We start from the raw sequence: 21,629 nt of genomic DNA, 5'->3' as shown, positions 1-21,629 counted from the left end.
CTCTTTTCTATTCATTTATTATTACCATTAGTGCAAGTAACATATTCAGTTAAATAACAACAAACAACAAATACCAATTGATATACTTACTACAATCTTCGTGTTATTCATTATTTGTTTAAAAAAAATAGTCTCATTATTTAAAAATTAAATAATTATCAAATAATTATTAATTAAATATTATCAAATATTATTAATTAAATTATTAATTAATTAAATAAATACAAATTAAAGGTACTTTTCTATGTTACAATTGTATATCACATTTTGATATTCATAAAATAATTAATAATTTCTCATGAATGTTTTTCACAAGGATTTGTTTTTTATTTTATTAATTTCGAAAATAAGTGTTCGATAAAATTATAATGCTTTTGGGGTTTTTATATCTATATTTATACCTTATATTTGAATCCTGAAAATTTCGAGTTTTAGAGTAACTTATTGCATTTATTTGTAATCTTAGTACAATCCTCCTAATCAATAACATCACTTGCTATTTCTTCCACTATATACATAGAGACCATTATATAGAGGGCTCAGAAATCAATCAGTGCAAGTCCAACTTTCCCCGAAAATAAGCTAGCTATATAGTCCAAAAACTATTTTATTATTAAGATATTCCAATTGATAAAGTAGCTACATTTATATGTAGATATACAATAGATTTCGGTACTTATATCGACCACTGAGTTACTGGCCAAAATTATTCAGCGGACGATCAATGTAAGTCACTTTAAAGTCGCGTTAAGTTTACGCTTTGTTGTTTGTTATTTGGAGAATAATTTCAACGTAAGAGAAAAAAATGAAAATACGCATTTTTTTGTTATCAAAAAATTATCTTTCTTCTGATAGTGGGTCTGAAGATAATTATTTAGGAATGGTGTCCTAGATTTCGATGATTTTTTTAAATATTGTAGAAATTTTAAACAACTTTTCCCTTTGCATGTTACCGCTGGATTCTTTTAGTATTTGCAAAAAGCTGTCGCTATCACTACAGAGAGTTCTACCTATGTGCGTATACCTGTGACATAATTTACATCCATCAACCATTAATCTCTTTATCTTTGTACCATACTTCACGAATCGAAATAATTATTCACAACTGCATACGCGAAGCTGCAAGAAATGTGTTCGAAAATTTGTTCCGACGGGATAATATCAATAAAATATAAAGCTTAGTATAAATTATAATTACGTTATTATTACCCAAATTATATTAGTCATAGCGCGGCGACCAAATTTTAAAGACTAACTCGAACCTAACGCTGACCATTAAAGGTAATCATTTTTAATATGCTGTTGTGCACGAAGCTGTAATACGAAAGATCCGTGGAATACTTAACCTCGTCCAATATCTCGGAATATCTCGGCGAATATCTCGGAAACTAAGATCGAGTGGCGGTTACATGTATAGAAAAAAATTGCTTAGAATCATGCCCTTAACGACATATTAAAAAGTTATCGAAATTCAATGTGGCGGCAGCTTTCTAAATAATTAGCAAAATTTGTTGTAAAGAAAGTTTGCAGAATGATCTTCTATTTTATGAGATTTTATGAGAAAAGTCACATTGTATCCGAAGTCCGGAGTATCGACTCACGAAAGAAACACATGTTTGATCTGATACGTTATACTCCGCTGCATTATTATAGGTTTTATCGAATCTTGCCTACAGTAAATAAAAAAACACCAGCATTCATATCAAAGGTAAATCAAATGAACTTTGATGCCAGTGGCTTTGAAAGTGATAATTCGAACAAATATTTGACATATCACAATTTTTTGATTTAATCTGATTTCTATTAAAAAACATGGTGTTTTCTTTTCTTTCTCTTACGGTTAAGCTTATTCGTATGTCATCTTATAATAAAAATCGCTTTTTGTATCTTTATTAGTATTATCACTTTTTTAATATTTATATTTACAGCAATATAAATTGTAAAAACTTCCTTTATTTCGGTTTCAATGCTAATGGACTTGTTCTGATTTGCTTCTGAACCCCTCATATATAATTTCCATCTTTTCTTCCTTTTCGGTGATTAAATATGAATTGTATAATATACTAATCTAAGGAGATACATATCAGTGCAATTTACAAACTATGTAAACACAAAGTAGTGATAAATAGTTACATAGTACGTCACAAGTGCATGCATATTAACAAATTCAAAACAGTTTTCATTATTTTCGTAATGCAAATAAAGTAGAGCCAAATGGTAACGGTGTTCTTTAAGTACGGTTTTATTAAAAAAGCAATTGCCTTATTTTTTATTTTTCAGTCTTTTATTTTTTTCAGATTGCATTTTGAAAAATATTACAATATTAAAACAATATTGCGATATTAAGATAATACAAAAACAATGAAATAAAAAGCATATACATCCATACAGTCTAATTTAATTATTAATTTTATAAAAAGAGATTCATGGTTCGGGTTAAGGTCTTTTGGAACTTATTTAACTATACATTAGCTGCAATAAATATTTCTTTAAAACTCATTTATCGAGACAGTTAGATTTGAAAAACTATTGCATGAATGAAGCTTTGATAAGTGGTACAAAATATAATTTGCAAAAGCACGTATCCATAATATTGTATGATGAATTTTCGCTTGTTTTAGTAGTGAAGTAATTGCAAATATTTTTATGTTTAATAGGAAAAAGAAGAGAAGAAGAAAAGCAGAAATAAAGAAGGTAATGAAAACTATTTCTATACTTTTTGCGAATACATACAAAGTACATGTTACTTCATTATTTAGTATTGCTTTTCGTAATAATTTTGTAATATTTGTAATAAGTGATATAACAATAATTTTTATTGCTCACTGAGGAATGTTATTTAATATCATGTGATATATTTTTCTGGTTGTAAATAGTATAGAAATATAGTGATAAATCAGAAAAAGATCGCTCATCACAAATATTTTAGAAAATTAAAATATAACATGGCTATGTTAAAAAACTTCATGATAAGCTAAAGGTATATGAAATTAATTGTTTTTATCTTATTTGATACTGTATGATATAGATTAAGAAAGCAAAAAAGGTTAATTAATGCTTATTTAATCTTCTGCAATAAGATTAAAGTTTATGTGGCGCTATAGATAATGTTACTTCTATGATCTTACTCTATAGTCGATTCAAAACAAACTCTAAAGAATATTCCTAACTCTATCATTTTGATTATTTTAACTATTCATTTTCAAATTATGTACATACTAATAAATGTATAAAATGTGTCTTTCATTTGCTGCATTCCTGTTGGATATACTCGGTAGGTAGTTTAAAGTAAAATTTATAATTTTCTCAAATTTGGAACTTGTAATATAATCAGTTAACTGTGGAAAGTTAATCAAAATTGTTCTTCATTTTACTTAATTGATATAACGCAACGTTTGATTTTACATTGATGATTGAAGACTGTAAGAATTATGTTTGCAATTTTGCTATTTCTATAAATTTGGAAGGAATAAGAATAAGATTACTAATAATACTAAATAAGATTACTAATGGATAATTTAAGTAACAACATTGCTTTCAATTTTACGTGACAGTTTTGCTGTAGCAAGCAAACTATCTGACTGATTTATAAATATTAACATCACTGCATGTTTGGAAGGCACGAATTTGTATCTCTTTAAACCCTTTGATAAGATGACAGATAGCTTGATAATATCCGATCGGCTGATAACTATATGATCTAATTTCTTTTCCGAGAATATTTATGGAAGTTGATCAGTACAGTACGAAATGGACTTCTGTGATGTACTTATAATCTATTTAGATATTAGATTTGTTAGAAAAAGCTAAAAATTAAGAATGTCCATTTCAGTGGAATCATTTTATTTATTTATTATATAACTGAATTATATACGTATATTAGTTATACAAAATTAGAAACTTCGGATCAAGCTTAGATCTATTGAAACTAGTGAAGAACTATTACAAGAAATCAACTATGGAGTATAAGAAATATGGAGAATAAGAAGTGCAAAGGAAGAAAATTATATTGTTTTAATTAAATATAATTGATAATTATAATTTAAAGATTTATGTGATACCAATAAATATTCATATATGAAACATATATATTCAAGCAGGTACAAATTTTCCATACCTGACATTAGTTGTTGAATTTAAAGAGATAATAAATTAAATAAATCAACCAGAGAACGTATTCATTATTAGAATATGTTAAAGAACTATGAAGAACATTAAAATTGTACTATACTTGCTTGCTATACCAAAACTTTTAACGCATACAGAACCGTTTTGATACTTAATTACGAAACAAGAAAGAATTGGTAATTTTGTAAGAAGTCTAAAAAGGATCAGAAAATGACATCAAGCAAACAATTGGTTAATAAAAGATATGGATATAACGTTAAGAGACAATTTAAAAAATGATGAAACCTTGGTGGGAAGTGTTCCTGTTCCAATACGCGCGTCTTCAATTAGACTTGTTCAGTCATCGTTTGATTATTCTTTGTTGTTCGGCAATTTGAACAAGAAGAGATCGCGTGAGAAGTCTAAATGGTACATTTCTTTGAACGTTTCAGCTCTTCTCAACGATTCTTCAGTTTTGATCGAAGGAGTATTGTTCCGAGCCAGATATCTCGGATCTACTCAGCTCGTCTGCGAAGGAGAACCTACCAAGTCGACTCGTATGTGTCAGGCAGAGGAAGCTGTGTCTAGGATAAAGGTACGCTTATCATTTTCTTATTATATGTTTGCATTTTACGCATATGCTCTTTACCTTACAACTTACTTCTTTCGTTTCCCTCCTTCAAAATTATATTTTTACTTCTTTGATATCATAGGATTTGGTAATTATTCCACATTAAATTAATATGATTTTTGAAAATTACATTGCGCATTCAATTACAGCATCCTTATTAACATTCCTTTCAAAAATAAGAAATTAAGAGATAATTAAAATATATGGAACAAGATACGGTAGGATATAGAATGTGTAACTTGCATAAGAAAGAGCAAAGAACATGACATGTATTTTTGTATTTAGGATGTCGGAAAAATTCTACACGCAATTTACTTCAAAATTACAAACGATGAAAGAGTAAAATTAGAAAACGCAATTAATTTGATGTGGAATTTTCTTATATATTTTATTTCGATGAAACCTATCGCTGAGTCCTATTCTATACGGTTATCTGATCATAACCATATGTATTTATAATTAGCAACATATTTAAATATGTTAGGATATCTAATGTCAAGTTAAACGTTACATGCACTCATTTACGCTCTATGTGCGCGGTAGAGATCACGTATAATTTTCATAACTCTCGCATTTATCGCGCGTTACTTATAATATTATTATAAACGATTGCAACACTGCGAAGTAAGGGTAGATTGTCCACTATTAGACATATTTGTATCGTTTGCACAATTCATTCGGTAAATGCATGGCAGATCTTTAGTTCCTTCGAAACTTCATAATTCATAGGTAAAGACCTGCTGCTATCGTAAGCATTCCTTTTTTTTGTTCATTTCTTGTTTTGTCAATACAGATATGTTTGTATATACGAACAGTGGTTTATGTTGTGGAAAGATTACAAGAAGGGAAGAATAACTCCTACTTATAGAAGATTTGTGTTTGATAAACGTGAAATTTCTCGATCGTGAAAACAAAATGATTCGTACTTTAATAGAATATTAATGTGCATAATTAATTATTGAATTTCGATCATTCATTGTATAAGACACGCATTCAATTTTTACTCTTTTAATATCAACATAGCTCTCAATAAATAATATAAAAAGTAAGTTCTTGAGATATTAATTGTATCTAACTTTTAGTTCGAGGTTTAATGCGTGCATATATGTATAAAATAATTATAAGATCAATGGCAGGAACATTCAAACATAATAGTACATCGTGTGAATTTACTTAAATATCTCATTCCCTCCTTAATTAATATTAATTTCAATGTACGAGGAATCATTTTGATATTTGATATTTTTATTATTTAATCTTGAAACTTTCCATTTATCAAACACTCTATAAAGAATATATTGCATTGAATTCAATAGGATCTTTAGATCTTATCTTTAGATAATCTTATCTTTAGATAAGATTAAAATTTCAATAATTTGAATAATCAAATGTCTCTTATTTGTTTTTCACAGTATTTTTTATTTATACCTGTAGATAGTTATTACATATACATACATAATATATGTTCGTTTATACCTATTGCGTTATCTGTGCAATATATGCAAGCTGTTAAATATTACGGTGATTTATATGAGATGTATCAAGAAAACTATTGTTTAAAATAATTTATGTTGAATACTTATAGAAGTGTAATATCTTTTCGGTAGCTCTATAAGATGTATGTATATGCGATTTATGTGTATAACAGTAATATAATGCACTGACGCGTCCTTGCATGTACAATAAAATGCAATATAGAATGTCATAAAAAATATGTATTATAAAAATTTATATGTATTTTATTAAATTTTAGCTGATAAATAGCCTAGTATAAAAGTATGTTCAAACAAAATAAATTAAAGTTTTTGCTAAGATACTTCAGTTAAACCTGAGAGTTTTTCCCACAAGTTAGGAATATCGCGAAAACGAAGGATTATATTCGAAGTTAACCTTTCCTCAGAATTTCAACACAATTCTTGTTTTATGAATTTTTAATCCTATATTATGTAAATGTAATTTCTGGTAATATAACATTAAGAAATCATTGACTAATGTACACCAAACAAATAATTTCTGAATCAGCAACACGTTGATTGCCAACATTTTACTTAATTGAATTATCGGATACGACTGTTTAAAATTAACAACAATCGAATTAAATCTAATAAAATAGAAATAATAATTTCGAACAACCTTATATATTAAACGGAACTTTGAATTTAAAATATTAAAAAGATTACATTGTTTAAATTCTGATAAAAAAAACACGTGACTCGATATGCTGGAAATTTTAAAATATTTAACATGAAATGAAACATCGCTAATAAGAATCAACATTTTAATATAGAATGTTAATAATTTAGAAGTAGCTGCAAGATGAATTATCAATTGGTAGAAAGAATTGATCGTGTTGTGGATTCTAAATACTCTATTTAAATACGATATATTTTTTGTATTTTATTATAATACCAGGCAGATACGTTGTTTTTAAGAAAGCAAAGGTACGGTAATTTTGAATTTTCTCTATGTATTTTTCATAAACTCATGTTTCACTCGGTATAAGAAAAGACTTACATTATTAGCATTTGACTGTGCTTTTTCTACACACATGCTTTGATCACGTCTCTTCTTATGAATTAGTGTTTTGTTCCATTTTTACACCGAACTATTTTATACAATATTATATACCTTTGTAATTCAATCTATTAGTATTCGAATAATTTTCTAATTACAATATTCTAGAAAAGTTACATAAAATGATAAAACTTTAAAAAATATAAAAGATTTAGTTTCTCGATAAATTTCTATACAAAATATTACTAATTGAGTATAAGAGAACAATTTTAAGCATCGTATGTTATTTGGATGTTATATTAGCTAATATATAAATTTTACATAAAATATTTAATAAGCAGTTTCGAATAAAACAGATTGATGCTATCTCAAAAAATGCGAATATCAATGTAAATATATAAATTAAAGTAAAGTATAATTAATATCTTGAATTAAACTTTTGGTCGAAATTATTAAAAAACTTTAAACTTAAGAGAGATAATTAATATTTAAAAGAGGAAAGTAATTTAAATTTACACGATAATTATAATAGCATGGTTTACACTACGTTGTAAAATGATATTTCTATCTATGTATAAAAATATAATGTCTTTTAATTGCATAATTTATTGTTGAAATTATACAGGATAATCTGCTGCAGTATAAAAGTATAAAGTATGACAATTTTTGCCTGTTCGTTTGGAAAGTCATTTGGAATAAAAAATAACTTGTATTTCTCAAAGCTGAGTTGTAATATTAAACTTAAGACTTTCCAATAACAACAGTAAAATTTCGAATTGCAAGAAAACTTTAAACTGTAACTACATAAGTACATATCGGGATCTATGTTTATATTTATAATGCTTTACATGCAGAATGATCACCCAAACAATCTGTTCGGAATTTTTGTATTTTTCAAAATTTAGTCTTAACGTGTAACATACTATGCTATAATAGTGATAATACGATTGCTCAATACCGTCTGTATAAAAGTATTATGTTAAATATTCTACTAATAAATAAATTGGCAAAAATATTACAGTGTATTGAAATGACATTTAATTATCAAATTAAACATTATAAAATGATTTTCCCATTATTAGACAACTTCTATGTGAACTATTGCTTCTTATTTACATAATTTTGAAAATTCTTCGCATTTTCACCTAAGCATTTTTATATACATAATTACACAATATTGTTTAATCATTCCGTAAATGAATTTTTTTAGGAAATATTCGAATACTAAGACATAGTTTGATTGTACACAAGACTAATTTGGGGATTGATCTGCATTAAAATTGATCACTACGTAAAAAAGTCCGAATGTTCTCTAATAGTCACCCCTTCCTCATGTTACTACCACCACCACCACCACCTACCTATCGTTCACTTTTTTTATGTGATTTTGATGTTTCTCTGTGTTTATCTGTCTCGGATAGGAGCTGGATAAAATACCAAATATTAGCATATATCTATAAATATAAACAAATAAAAACGTTGCTTTTGTTAACTATGCCATGTATATACCAGTGATAAATTAATACAATAAGATTTAAAAATAAGATTATGGCTTTTGCAAACCAAAGTACAATGAAAAGCAATCGTTGTATGATTACATTGGTAAAAATTAACTTACTATGCATGTATTTACATGCTTGGAAAATTCGGACAATGTATTTTAAATATATTGGTATTATTCATGAAAAAGAGGCATATTTATTCGGCTCCTTTACGATTACTTTCTTGTGTATACATAGTTGTCTGCCCTACTTTGCTTCGTAGATTGTACGCAACACTATGTCTCTTTCTGCACGATCGTGTATTATAAAAATTTCGTGTAACATAAATCACAGTATATAAGGAAAAAAATGTATAAAGTACATTTATATTGATGGACTTGTGTGCTTCACATTAGCATATGAACTGATACGTTAATTCCGAAATAAGAACGTCACACCTTAATTTCAATTTGCCTTTGAAATTCTTTATACGTGGCAGTATCTGTAGCGCACAAAAAATATAATAAAAAGTAAAAGTCAGCCTTGATAAAACGAAGCTAATATTTTATTATATTTCACTGTAACACGTACATATGTAAGGTAATTTTAGATACTTTTTGAGGAAAGAAAGAATATTGCACGTATCACACTCTAACTTCGAAAGTGACACAACTCGAAGATGCAAGAAACTAAGTACGCGCTCTGAACATAATAACACGTTATTCTGATAATCAACTTATCAACAAGAAGAAGCATACTCGTAAGGTGGATTTTCCAAATAACGTCACTTCTATTATGAACGCGATATATGTATTTCAATATGTCTGCGTTATTTTCGAATCTGAAACGGACGATATAAATATTAGAAACTCACGGCGTCTTAAAATAAATGTGTCGTTAAAAGATGAACTTGCTTCAAGACTTAGTTTGAAAACATTATTAATAGTTATGAACTGTTAATATTTCTATAATTCTTGCAAACAATTTACTTTAAATTGATATTTATGAAGTGCCATATAATCAAAGAGTTTGTAAATAATTTGATTTCAAGATATATTATCATAATATATCAGGAAATGATTCGTAACTCATATACGATTTTACGCCTAGAAACTCGATGAAAATTAATATTATTAAATTTGTTAAATGTCACAAATGTTTCTTAAGAATCCTAAAAATGTATAGATCTGTACAGATCTGCACGATGTCCTAGATTTGAACAACAATAGGACATTCTCTGTGTGAGATGATGAGTGCCAACATCTCGAAGCATGATACAGTACCAGCTTCTATCGTATACAGTTCAGTGGTTCTGTACAGTTTGTTGGCTTATACTTCAAACGCTTCACACGAATTTCGATCTGATCTGTGTGTGATTTCCATCATACCGATACTTGAAAGTTAATATTTAACAAACGTCAAGTTATTCCGTAACACACTTGCTCCAGCCAAAACACGAAATAGAACAAATATAATACCGATCGTGTATTAATGTATTTATGTACGTATTCGGTAAAAGGAAAATAACAAGCCGATTAAGATCAAACGTAATGAATTTTCTTTGCTCCGAATCGAGTTTAGTTCTGTATTTGCCGTGGTGAAGAATGTACGATAGAGGAGAGAGTAGAACGACAGTAAATTCGAGAAATGTAAATGCATTGTAGAGGAAAAGCAAAAAAAAAAAAAAAATAAAAGTGGGAAATGAAAAGACGAAAAAATTGTCCGCGTTTGCTCGTGGTGTCGGTGGTGCGTGGTAATGTGACTAGCAAGAGCATTTGTTTTGTTTATCGTTACGGAAGGAGGGGCCAATGGCTACGGGTATGCAGGCTACGCTGTTAAACTATGGGGGGCAGCAAGGGTTTGGTCGGTGCAGCGTTGCATCGCAAGGAAGCTTCGAGGAAGATGAATGCGACTCGAGTGAAGAACTCATAGGGAACGCATCTGGTGGGGGCCAGTCCGAGTCGCAGACTGTGGGGCTCCAACCAAAACTGGCCCCGATCAGTGGCTCTATGGAGCCCACCACCGTTTTCAGGCTTCACTTTCTCGGATCGGTTGAAGTTGAAGAGGAAGGGAGACGTAAGCGCCTTAACAACCACATAGTGCGGGAGGCTGTGACTAAGATCAAGGTCCGCCCTCCAACCCTTAGATGTATCATTATATTCTATTCTATAATCGTTGTTATGTTCGACTCTCCTACCTGCAACAGATTGCTTTTTTTATTTCTCGTTTCTCTTTACATTACACCTTCGCTTTCTTTCACTGACAACGAGTACTCAGTATTTTACGTACATGTTACTTACCTTAGTTCTTGAATCCTTCAAATTTAATTATTCGTCCGATACTCTAATAAATATATCTTCGTTTTAAAGAAAGAATTTTAGCGCTTTAAATAGCAAATTAGGTATTGAAGAGTGAAAACTCTTAGATAGCTCGTAGTATTACACAGCAAATGCTTTGTAGTGAATGTTACAGTTAACAAGATAAAGTAATAAATAGAAGATGCAAAAAATAATTTACTTAATAAAAGACGTTATTCCACAGAAAGATATACCACGAAAATCTGCCAGGTGTACGCAAGCTTTTGACATTTCTGACATCGTCTTTTTTCTCGTCAATTGTAACAAAAATGTGTGACGATACCTTTTAGGATATGTACAAGAATGGCAACATCTCGCAACATCGATAATGTTAGACATCTTGTGTCAAACATTGATTATTTTCAGAAGTAATGAAACTATTGCTTGATCAAATTACAGTGTTTTCTAAGAGACGCTTCCTCCCGTAAAAAGAAATGAAAAACAATGTTTATCGCGAGGAACCAACCGCACGAAAGAACGTGAAAGGAAGAATAATTAATTAAGTCTTGCGCGTATAACTCGCCTGTATAGGACCAGTAATTGGTGCAGGAAACCGTATATTGTCTTGGTTAATAAGCCAAGTCCGATGCTGATGCAGGTTTCAACGTATGGAGCGTGGCATACTAGCGAGTGTTCACTATTAAAATGTAGCTTCCAATTTCTAATAATTTTACGTTTTTATTACTTATTTACCTACTATATACGTATTCTCTTAAAGAGCCACTTTTTACTTATCAAATTTACGTTACAATTGAAGTAAAATTCAGTGATTATTACCGTCTCACAACACTGACTGACGTGTTATCAAGTAACAGTTTCTTATAAGTTGAAAATCAACTCAAAATCAGAGCTTAAAGCAAAAACGAAGAACTTTTATACGTATTAATAAGATAGAAGGATAAGATAATTATAATATTTCAAAGATAATGTAAGAGAAAAATATTTTTCTTCCATAGATTAATAATTGCTTAATTGTTTTAAATGAAAATTATCTAGATTTACTCGTTGTCAATGAAAATGGGTGTAACTAGACATGATTATTTAAACGAATTGTACTTTGAATGTATAATGTTTTTCACAATTATACGTGACACACATATTTGATTAGGTTTTCTTATTAAACTCTCAGGTTTACGGAAGTTTCGAATTTCAAGTTTATTAGTATAGAAAAAATACATATGGACGTGAATTCTATTTCACCAAACTTACTAACAATCGCATTTTCAATATTGTGCATCATTCCTTGCAATAAATTTAAACATGATATATAGTAAACTTACAGCATCTTTTCTTACTGTTCTTTACTGTATAATATTGTTAATCACAATTAATTAATTAATTGCTTCCTTTATTTTATTCTACATGCTGCTTCTTCGTGATAGGCATTGGTACGTATTTTTTACAATTCCATTTTAATTGAATATCTTTTTCATGTGTAACAAATATATAAGATGAAACAAAATATGTAGGTAGTTGAAAGTAGGAACTTCCATTTAGTACTTTTACTCTACACGATTTTTAATGAATTCGACGACAATATCATTGATGACAATACTTTTATGATAAACTTTAAATTATTTGGTTTGCTAATAAATTGATATTGAGATAAAAACTTTGCTTTTTAAGTAAATATTTTTGAAAACATTCATAGAAAATTCATTGACAATATATGTGATGCAAAATACATATTGAAAAATATACATAATACTCGAAAGCACGTTAATAAATTTATTTTACTAATAATACTTGCAATTTTATAGAATAGAAGACATCTTTAGACCAACAAATCCAGAACTACAGCGCACTTTTTAATTTCATTTATAATTACATTTGATAACTGTCTTTATGAAAATCTTTTTCTAACAGTCGGCAATTGTGTTGGTTTAAAAACAGATATTATCAATAGTTACATATATATATTCCCTTTAAATAAAAATTAAAGATTAATCTTTCTGTTTGTAAAGAAGAAAGCTATTGATAGTGTAGATAGTAGCGTAATATAAAAAGTAAGAATTACAATCGTCGAATTCCCTCATTTTCAGATCCATTTTGCTACATCTACCCTAGTAATCAGTTGAACAATCGTATAATATTTTCATACTATTCTTGTTTGAATTTCTTCGTTTTAATTTCAAAAGGTTACTACATAAATACTTATCGTTGATTCAGCTTAGAAATTCGTAATTGTTGTCATTGAATCTATTACGTCGACGTAAAATAGACTTTCAGTGCTTTAATTTTGTATGCCATTCAAATATAAACAAATAAAAATTTGTACGTACAGGCACCGGATGGCGAAACTCAACCAAGTACAGAAGTTGATTTGTTCATCTCGACGGAAAAGATCATGGTTTTGAATACGGATCTAAAAGAAATCATGATGGATCACGCGTTAAGAACAATATCTTATATAGCAGATATTGGTGATGTAGTGGTGCTAATGGCACGAAGACGATTCGTACCACACGAAATGGAAGAGGCGCCGAAAATCAACAGAACTCCAAAGATGATTTGTCACGTGTTTGAAAGCGAAGAAGCTCGATTTATTGCACAAAGCATCGGACAAGCATTTCAAGTAGCTTACATGGAATTCCTTAAAGCAAATGGAATAGAAGATCATAGTTTCGTAAAAGAAATGGATTATCAGGAAGTACTCAATTCTCAAGAAATATTCGGTGACGAACTACAGATGTTTGCCAAAAAGGAAATGCAAAAAGAGGTAATTCATTAATTTCTATACTATATATAATCTAATAGTATATTCTGTCTAATAAACTATCAAAAATCATCCTGACACGAGCGATCTGTTAATGTCGTTCAATATCATAAAGGAAATACAACAACGAACTGTATGAACAATACTACGAATAATATTTGCGCCTTTTATAAAAAATGTTTTCTCTCGCGCGAGATAGTTTCCTGATTGTACCTATTCGGAAAGAAAAGTTAAAATGTAGCTATTTTTGAGTATCAGAACATTTCATAGCATCTCTCAAGGAACAAAAAATGTTATTAGCATTTATGGCAAATGTGATAGGAAAGTTGAAAAAAAATAAGTGTATAGATGAGAAATGGCAATGGTCAAACTTGTTTATCCGTTACACTTAATCCTGGTCAGCAAAATTTCTGAAGAATTATTGTGTCAATATGGATGAATAATTATTCTGTAGCTGGATCAGAATTTAAAGAAAATGAAGGCTAAGTGTAAGACGTGGGCACCTTTTGCCGTTGCCACTTTTTTATCTTTGCATTCACTTTTTGTCAACTTTATTGACGAAGTTTATTCACTCAAGAAGCATTTAAAGTCTTCAAATTTAGATCGAACTATTCATTGGCATTTAAAGAAAATGCGAATGATATCGAAACTAAATGTTTCTAAATAGCAAAATAATTAGTGGCACAAACTTATTAATTGACCTAATATATGTAATGACGAACAAAAGTATTAGCAGAGATAAGTTTTCTTATAAAACGTGGATCCTGTGTCCAGTTTTGAAAAATAATTTTCAAATTGAAATTAACGTTTAGATAGATTATACTTGTCGGAGATGAAAGGACATCGGAGTCTTTCCTTTGGAACCCCGGGAATATCCCTTAACATCGTAATCTAGATTCTATCATAGGCGTAATTAAACAATTGTCGTCTTTCGATCCGATTGTATTTGTTCAAGATTTGTGATAATGAGCTTGGGCTCGAGGCGATAGCCAGTCGCCGAACGTAGCCGCGGTCACGGGATGAACGCTTTGCCTAACAAAGGTACGAAGTAATTCTATAACTCTCCTTAAAAGAAATATCTCTGGCGACACGCGACAGTAAACATTCCAACGGTCTCTGTCCAGTGGCCACACGCAGTCCCTATTCTTCGAGTAAGATGATTGCCAGATGTCGATGTGTCTCCACAGTACGTGATCAGCTAGCCCGAGGGCCGTTATAAACACTAAGATCTAGTTACCTAAAGTCCTTCAAACAGATAAACAGTCTTTGTCCCAACTACGGGAAGATAGGGGAGATCTATTTCTTTCAACGAACGGCGTCTCCCACTAGCAACTTTCCCTCGAGGGCGGCTAGCATCTTTTCTAACCACCGATATGGAGATTGACCAATTAGCAGCAACGTTAATTTCCCTTACTTTCTGAACGAAGACTATCCTCGACGAATCCGATGATCTCGTGTCCTTAGACACACCCCATCATAGTTTTCCTCTGCAGCATCATCGCGACGAAAAGTCATTCTCTCGCGAGATCGTATTAGCGACTTATTTAGCGTCTGTACGCTCGGTGGATATTCCCCGTTTTAACAAAGAGTCCGACTTAGATTTTGCGGGCACGTTCATCCATCACCCCGTCGACCGCGGATTCGTTATTGAACCTAGGATCATTATCATTAGTTTCTCGAGTGTTTAATTGCCACGGTTGCTTGTCCAATTCTATAATAATCGTATAATATTCTATAATAATGCGTAAACCAAACGACGATTCGTTTCACGCCCCTATTCCTAATTCCAATGTAAACCCGACATACTTATCATTTCATAAAATACTATTCATTAAAGAGGCTAAGTAAAGTAGTAATTACTTATGATTTTTCGATTGAAATTAACAAATTTATATCATTGAACATTTACAGGTTGTGGTACCAAAGGCGAAAGGCGAAATTTTGGGTGTAGTAATTGTTGAATCCGGATGGGGTTCTATGCTACCGACAGTTGTAATTGCAAATTTGGCACCAGCTGGAGCGGCTGCTCGTTGCGGACAATTAAATATTGGTGATCAGATAATAGCCATCAATGGTGTTTCATTAGTTGGCTTGCCTCTCTCCACTTGTCAGACTTACATCAAGAATTCAAAAAATCAGACAGTCGTCAAGCTAACTGTCGTTCCGTGCGCGCCAGTAGTCGAGGTCAAAATCAAAAGACCTGACACAAAGTATCAGTTAGGATTTAGTGTACAGAATGGAGTAATATGTAGTCTACTAAGAGGCGGTATCGCTGAAAGAGGAGGTGTTCGAGTGGGTCATAGGATTATCGAAATTAACAATCAAAGCGTCGTCGCCGTGCCCCACGAGAAGATCGTCAATCTTCTTGCCACATCCGTTGGCGAAGTATGTATCACCTTTCTCTTTTTTAATTTACTCCTATCCTCAAAGACATTCACTTTCATAACTTGCGAGTTATTGCAATATATTGGAAGTTACATTTGTATTTAAAATAATTGTTATTGTAATACGCTTCTTACCAATTGTATTTTATTTCAGATATTAATGAAAACGATGCCCACGTCGATGTTTAGGCTACTAACTGGCCAGGAATCTCCAGTGTACATATAAGCGTTTGATTGCCTGGCTGATATGCGTAGTGAACAGACAATACATCCGCCATCCACTACCATATTATTCAATACTCTACTCTCTGTACAGATTTATTCTACGCAAATTGCTTTGTGTTTCGATTCTTGTGAAATTCTATTCGTATATTCTCACCAGCTCCTGCTTAGCAAAGCAACAAAATTTACGTAAACACGTTGCGACAAATATTAATATATTGAATATTTACATAAAGCAAAAAAAATATATATATATACATAATATATACATAAACATTTTATTTATGAATGAGATTCTCTATGTCTGTTTTCCAGTCTAATATTCGTACAACTATTAAAAAATAATATCCAGATGCTGAAACTACAACCAATTGTTGCAAACCGAAAATACGTTTGATGAATTTTCATCGATTCTTCCTCACCATTGTCTAATGTGTTTTTATTTTCTATCGCCTTACAAAATAGTGGAATATTTTATGTATTGAGAAAATTATTTACCATATATGTGGAAAAGGTGTTATTGTATGTTTATTTTCAAAGACTGCGATGTAAGCAACTTTTGAAGTAAAGAGCAATAATTGTGTTGCTTGCACTTTATATGTGTATACATTTGTGTATATCTTCATTCATTGTGTATATTTGTTTTCAAGTTTTTACTAAAAAATACATTTGTGATGTGTATTTATGAGAAAATAATTTATTACAAAAAGGATATGATAAGTAGATGGACATTTATATTTATAGAAGCTCTTTTTGCGAAACAAATACAGAGAGGAAGACAAAAAATTAAGTAATTAAATTCCATGTATTCAAACACAATGAATACAGAAATAATATATGTTGCGAAATCAGCATCGAGAATCGCATTCCATGCGCGATAAGAAAAGCGAAATATGCAGTGCACACGATTATACATAGCACAAAGCTCTTTACCACCGTTTAGAGCAGGGCTGGAACTCTCTGTACATTACATAGTTAACGACGGAGTATGTTTCTGGAAGGGCCTTCATATACTTTGTTGGCTTCATGTTAAATTACATCGTTTATTTAATCTTTTCTATCCGCGAGTTGCAATTCCTTTAGTTTTTTAATTTTTACTAATATTAAGATCTACTGTCTACTACATAATGTTTCGAATACGACGTATCGCGATAAATATCACGGTAGTTATACTGAAGAGTACTCCGTATAACATTTCATTACATCAACAAAATTTTTGTTTACAGTGATCTTTTTCAGAACTATTTCTTTTTGATAAAGGAATATTTTTGGTTGTTGTTAACAATTACTTTGATCAAATCAAATTACTAATACCAAGTATTATTGATACATAGAAAGAAATTTAATATTCAACGTTGTATGGGCATCGAAATGTACTATCGAAAATTCTGTATTTCTTTCTTTGTTAAAATTATTATACCGAACATTATAACGCTAAATATACTTTAACAAGGTGTCTTTCCATAATGTTGTATTCTAAATTTAAATTTACTTACGCTTTGATAATTATTGTAAGATAAAAAAACTTTAACAACAAAATTTCGCGTTAGGAAATAGAAAAATATTTTTCTGTGTATCGATACCATAATACAGAAAATATGAATAATTATTTTTAGAATTTTACTTCCAAATTTTAAGTTTAAGATTTCGTTTAACAATTGAACATAACACTCTATGAATTGCTATTGAAGTAAATATATGATCAACAAAACAACATCTGTATGTAACATATTGCGTAAAAATGAACGCACTTATTTTTATTACTGATGGATGATGATATTTTAATGTCGTCAGTCGTAACCGACTTACATGGTGCAATATTACTCCATCATTTTTTCACAATTAATGTAATCAAGCGAGAGCAATCTCATTAATTATACAAGCATTTACAGTTATCACGATTGAAACATGATCTTATTAAACTATTTAGAAGATACTCTTTACTTATCGAATATAAATTAACTTAAAAGAAAAAGACGTTTTAATCTCGATTTTATGTAATATTACGACTGAAAAATTATTAACATGGTAACATTTACAAATGGTAACTAAATAATATTAACATGGAGAGGAGTTCTCTTCTATGTAAATACCGCGCATCAGCACCCATTGAGTTCCATCAATTTTTTGCTGGAAGCTTTCCACTTCAACTAACGACAGATACGCGATATGCAAATCTTAAGATTTCTAATGAAAGTTTGATAAAATTTCAATGCCAAAGTACATTAAATAACTATATTAAATATGATATGTCAGATCGCATGATTTTCTTAACTATTTATCATGATATGTACGTAATAATAATTTTCCTTTTTGCGCATATCAAATTTCAATTCATAATAATTTCTGTCTTCTAAATAAACTTTCATAGAATATCAAGCTTAATATTTGTAAAAGATTACAAGTGAAATTACGAAAAAAAAGCTTAAATTACTTTTGTTCTTTATGTAAACAACAATACCGAATTCATGATAGAGATTCCTCGTTATTTTTTTTGCTTTTATATTTTTATTATCTCAAGGAAAATATCTTTTATTTTTCTGTTGTACAATAGGATTATGTTTTCTTCATTTTTGTATCTAGTACTACTTCCAGGTCCTTTTATTTGCATTTCTATTATTAAGATATTGAGAAGTCAAAATAATTCATGTATGTATATAGGTACCTCAAGATTGATTAAAACCCAATATTTGCTTAAAAAAGAAACTTTCCAAATAATATGCCATCGTTTAATAAATTCATAATATAAGAAATACATCAACTGCGACATTTTTTGCATACTACTAATAAAATTCTCGATTAAATTTCCTTTTGATTAGTGTAAGTTAAGTGCAAAATTACGTGCTTCTCGCAAAAAGAATTCTTCCAAATTTTTTACCATGTTAATGTTTTCTCTTCTCTTTTTATTTTCTTCTCTTCATAATTATTTGAATTGCAATGATCATACAGCACTATATTTATAATTTTCGATAATATTTTTTTCCATAACAAAATATTTAAAAAATGATTAAAGCAATCTTATTTTGTTGCATAGCTATTCTGTGTATTCCAAAGATGATATACGTAAAAATAAATATATTTTACAAAATGATGCAACCTTGAAGTATCTATGTTATAGAATACATTTTATTATTTATTGAATCTTTGTTTTATCATAAACAAAAAAAAATTCACGATAGAACATCTTTCAAATGTAGAAAGGAAATCAAAAAGAAAAGCGATTACAAGGAAAAGGAAAGGGTGAATGTGAGAGAAAGTAACTGAAACGGATAATAATTTCGCCGTTTAAAGAATTATATGATTTTACAAATCCTATTTAAACCGGTTTGTTGTAATATCAAATATTATGTACAAAAATGTAGTTTATACTAATTTTATTTTGTCTGCATTTAATCAGTGCCATTTATAATGCCCTGGAATTGAACTTTTTTATGTTTTATTACATATACAAAAGTTATGTTTTAGTAAATAAAAATATGCGCATGCTTGTGTAACGGATCTGAGTGGAAAATTCTACCATCTTAATTCTAATAGAATGATTTGACAATTTTTCGTTGAAACACTATTTGAAATGAATGACAAACAACGTTTTAATTTAAAAATTCAATTTAATATTGTCGAATGCACACAAAAATACAGCACATTTTTAAAGATAGTTATAGGAACATTGCTGCAACCAAAGAAATTATGTTTCTCAACGCATAAAAATTTAATAAATCAAATAAAAATGCTTATATACATATAATGCAACAGTTTTGTGTAAATTTGTTAAAATTTATTTAAATTTAAGTATATGTCTCTATCAAGAAATACAATTCTATCAAACAGTATACTGGTATAAAAAGTTGATTTCTTCCATTTTGTCTAATACCTTATAATTCAGCTCTATAAAAATTCTTCAAAATTACTGTCGTCATTTCCGTCGGGAAATATGCTTCATTTATTAAAGCAAAAGTCTATAATGATAAATCCACATATACCAATGTACACTTTGCAGTAAACTGATATAATTTATATTTCTTATATCACACATATATTATATATATATATATATATATATATATTGTGTGTGTGCGCGCGCGCACATACGTGCGTGTGTGAAAAAACGCAATACGAAATTTCATATCTTTTTTTTACAATTGAAATTGCGCGTTTCGGACAAGATATATACATATATAATTATCCTTTTTCTCCGAAACGCGCAATTTCAATCGTAAAAAATATAGTAAATTTTGTATTGTTCTTTTTTTCAATTCCTTATTTTATATCGAACGTAAACACATGAATTCATGATAATTTATGATTAATCGAAAACAAGGATAAATGTAAAAGTTTTTTGAAATTTATTTTTTAGAGAAGAAACGTCTTTAAAATAAGATTAGCAATAATAATAATTCCTACAAATAATATATATTTTATTTTTACATAAATTACTTTTAATAGAGAATATTTTCGCAGAATCGTTTATTGTCGTCAAGAACTTCAATTTAAGTTCAACTGTGCATTCATAGTGGACATATTATATAAATTATAATTTTATATTTGTATGTTTATTTCAAAATTATGCAATCCTATGTACGATAACAAATCTGGTTTTAATTATTAATATGTGGTTATTTATATATTTCGTATTTCAGTTGAAATGTTTTACTCTTTTTGGAATTTCATTCAAAAAGTTAGAAAGAACTTACAAATATACGCAAATACATTTTGTATAATATAAATCCACTCGATACGTTTCCCAAGAAATACTATTTTTGATCGCAGACGATTAATGTTGCTGTTTATAATCTATTTAATGCAAGATAATTTACATTTATTTATTGACTCAATATTATCATTCAGAAATCATTATTGCTTTTGCTTCACAAGAATTTTACTGAATATCTGCATAATATAGATATTTTAAATAAATGGAAATCACTTTAGATCTAATACAGTGAACAGAATAGCGATACATATTAGAAATATATGAATTAAAAAAGATGTTAATTCTTGCTTCGTTCGGTAAAAACTCACATTGTTCGCACGTTGAATGTTATTTGATTTATACGAGATAGGTACGTATGAGGTGGTTGAGAAAAGTTCATTACGCATAATGTACCAATTCGAAAATAACAAATAATATTTCCTAACAGCATTAATGTACTTTGGAATGTTTATTACTTAATAATAAATAATATTTCATTAATATCATTACTATAATACATATGTAAT

At 29.4% G+C, this 21,629-nt stretch overlaps 1 protein-coding gene across 6 annotated transcripts in view; it reads left to right on the top strand.

Annotated features, from left to right (window-relative positions):
* Positions 1–20,242, top strand: part of LOC138180523 (uro-adherence factor A) — a 36,136-nt gene extending 15,894 nt beyond the window's left edge. For 5 of the 6 annotated variants that reach the window (XM_069114453.1, XM_069114450.1, XM_069114454.1 and 2 more), the window contains 6 exons: positions 2,658–2,694; positions 4,560–4,702; positions 10,533–10,859; positions 13,375–13,809; positions 15,718–16,191; positions 16,345–20,242. In XM_069114453.1, coding sequence (XP_068970554.1) covers positions 2,658–2,694; positions 4,560–4,702; positions 10,533–10,859; positions 13,375–13,809; positions 15,718–16,191; positions 16,345–16,416 — 1,488 coding nt within the window. In that variant the 3' untranslated portion in view covers positions 16,417–20,242. The remainder of the gene's footprint in view (positions 1–2,657; positions 2,695–4,559; positions 4,703–10,532; positions 10,860–13,374; positions 13,810–15,717; positions 16,192–16,344) is intronic. The other variant, XM_069114455.1, reaches the window with a different exon arrangement.
* The last annotated feature ends 1,387 nt before the right edge of the window (positions 20,243–21,629 follow it).

This window comes from Bombus flavifrons, chromosome 6 (genome assembly GCF_040668555.2).
Source record: "Bombus flavifrons isolate JBK064 chromosome 6, iyBomFlav1_principal, whole genome shotgun sequence".
Taxonomy (NCBI): Eukaryota; Metazoa; Arthropoda; class Insecta; order Hymenoptera; family Apidae; genus Bombus; species Bombus flavifrons.
This window is presented reverse-complemented; position numbering and strand designations above follow the sequence as displayed.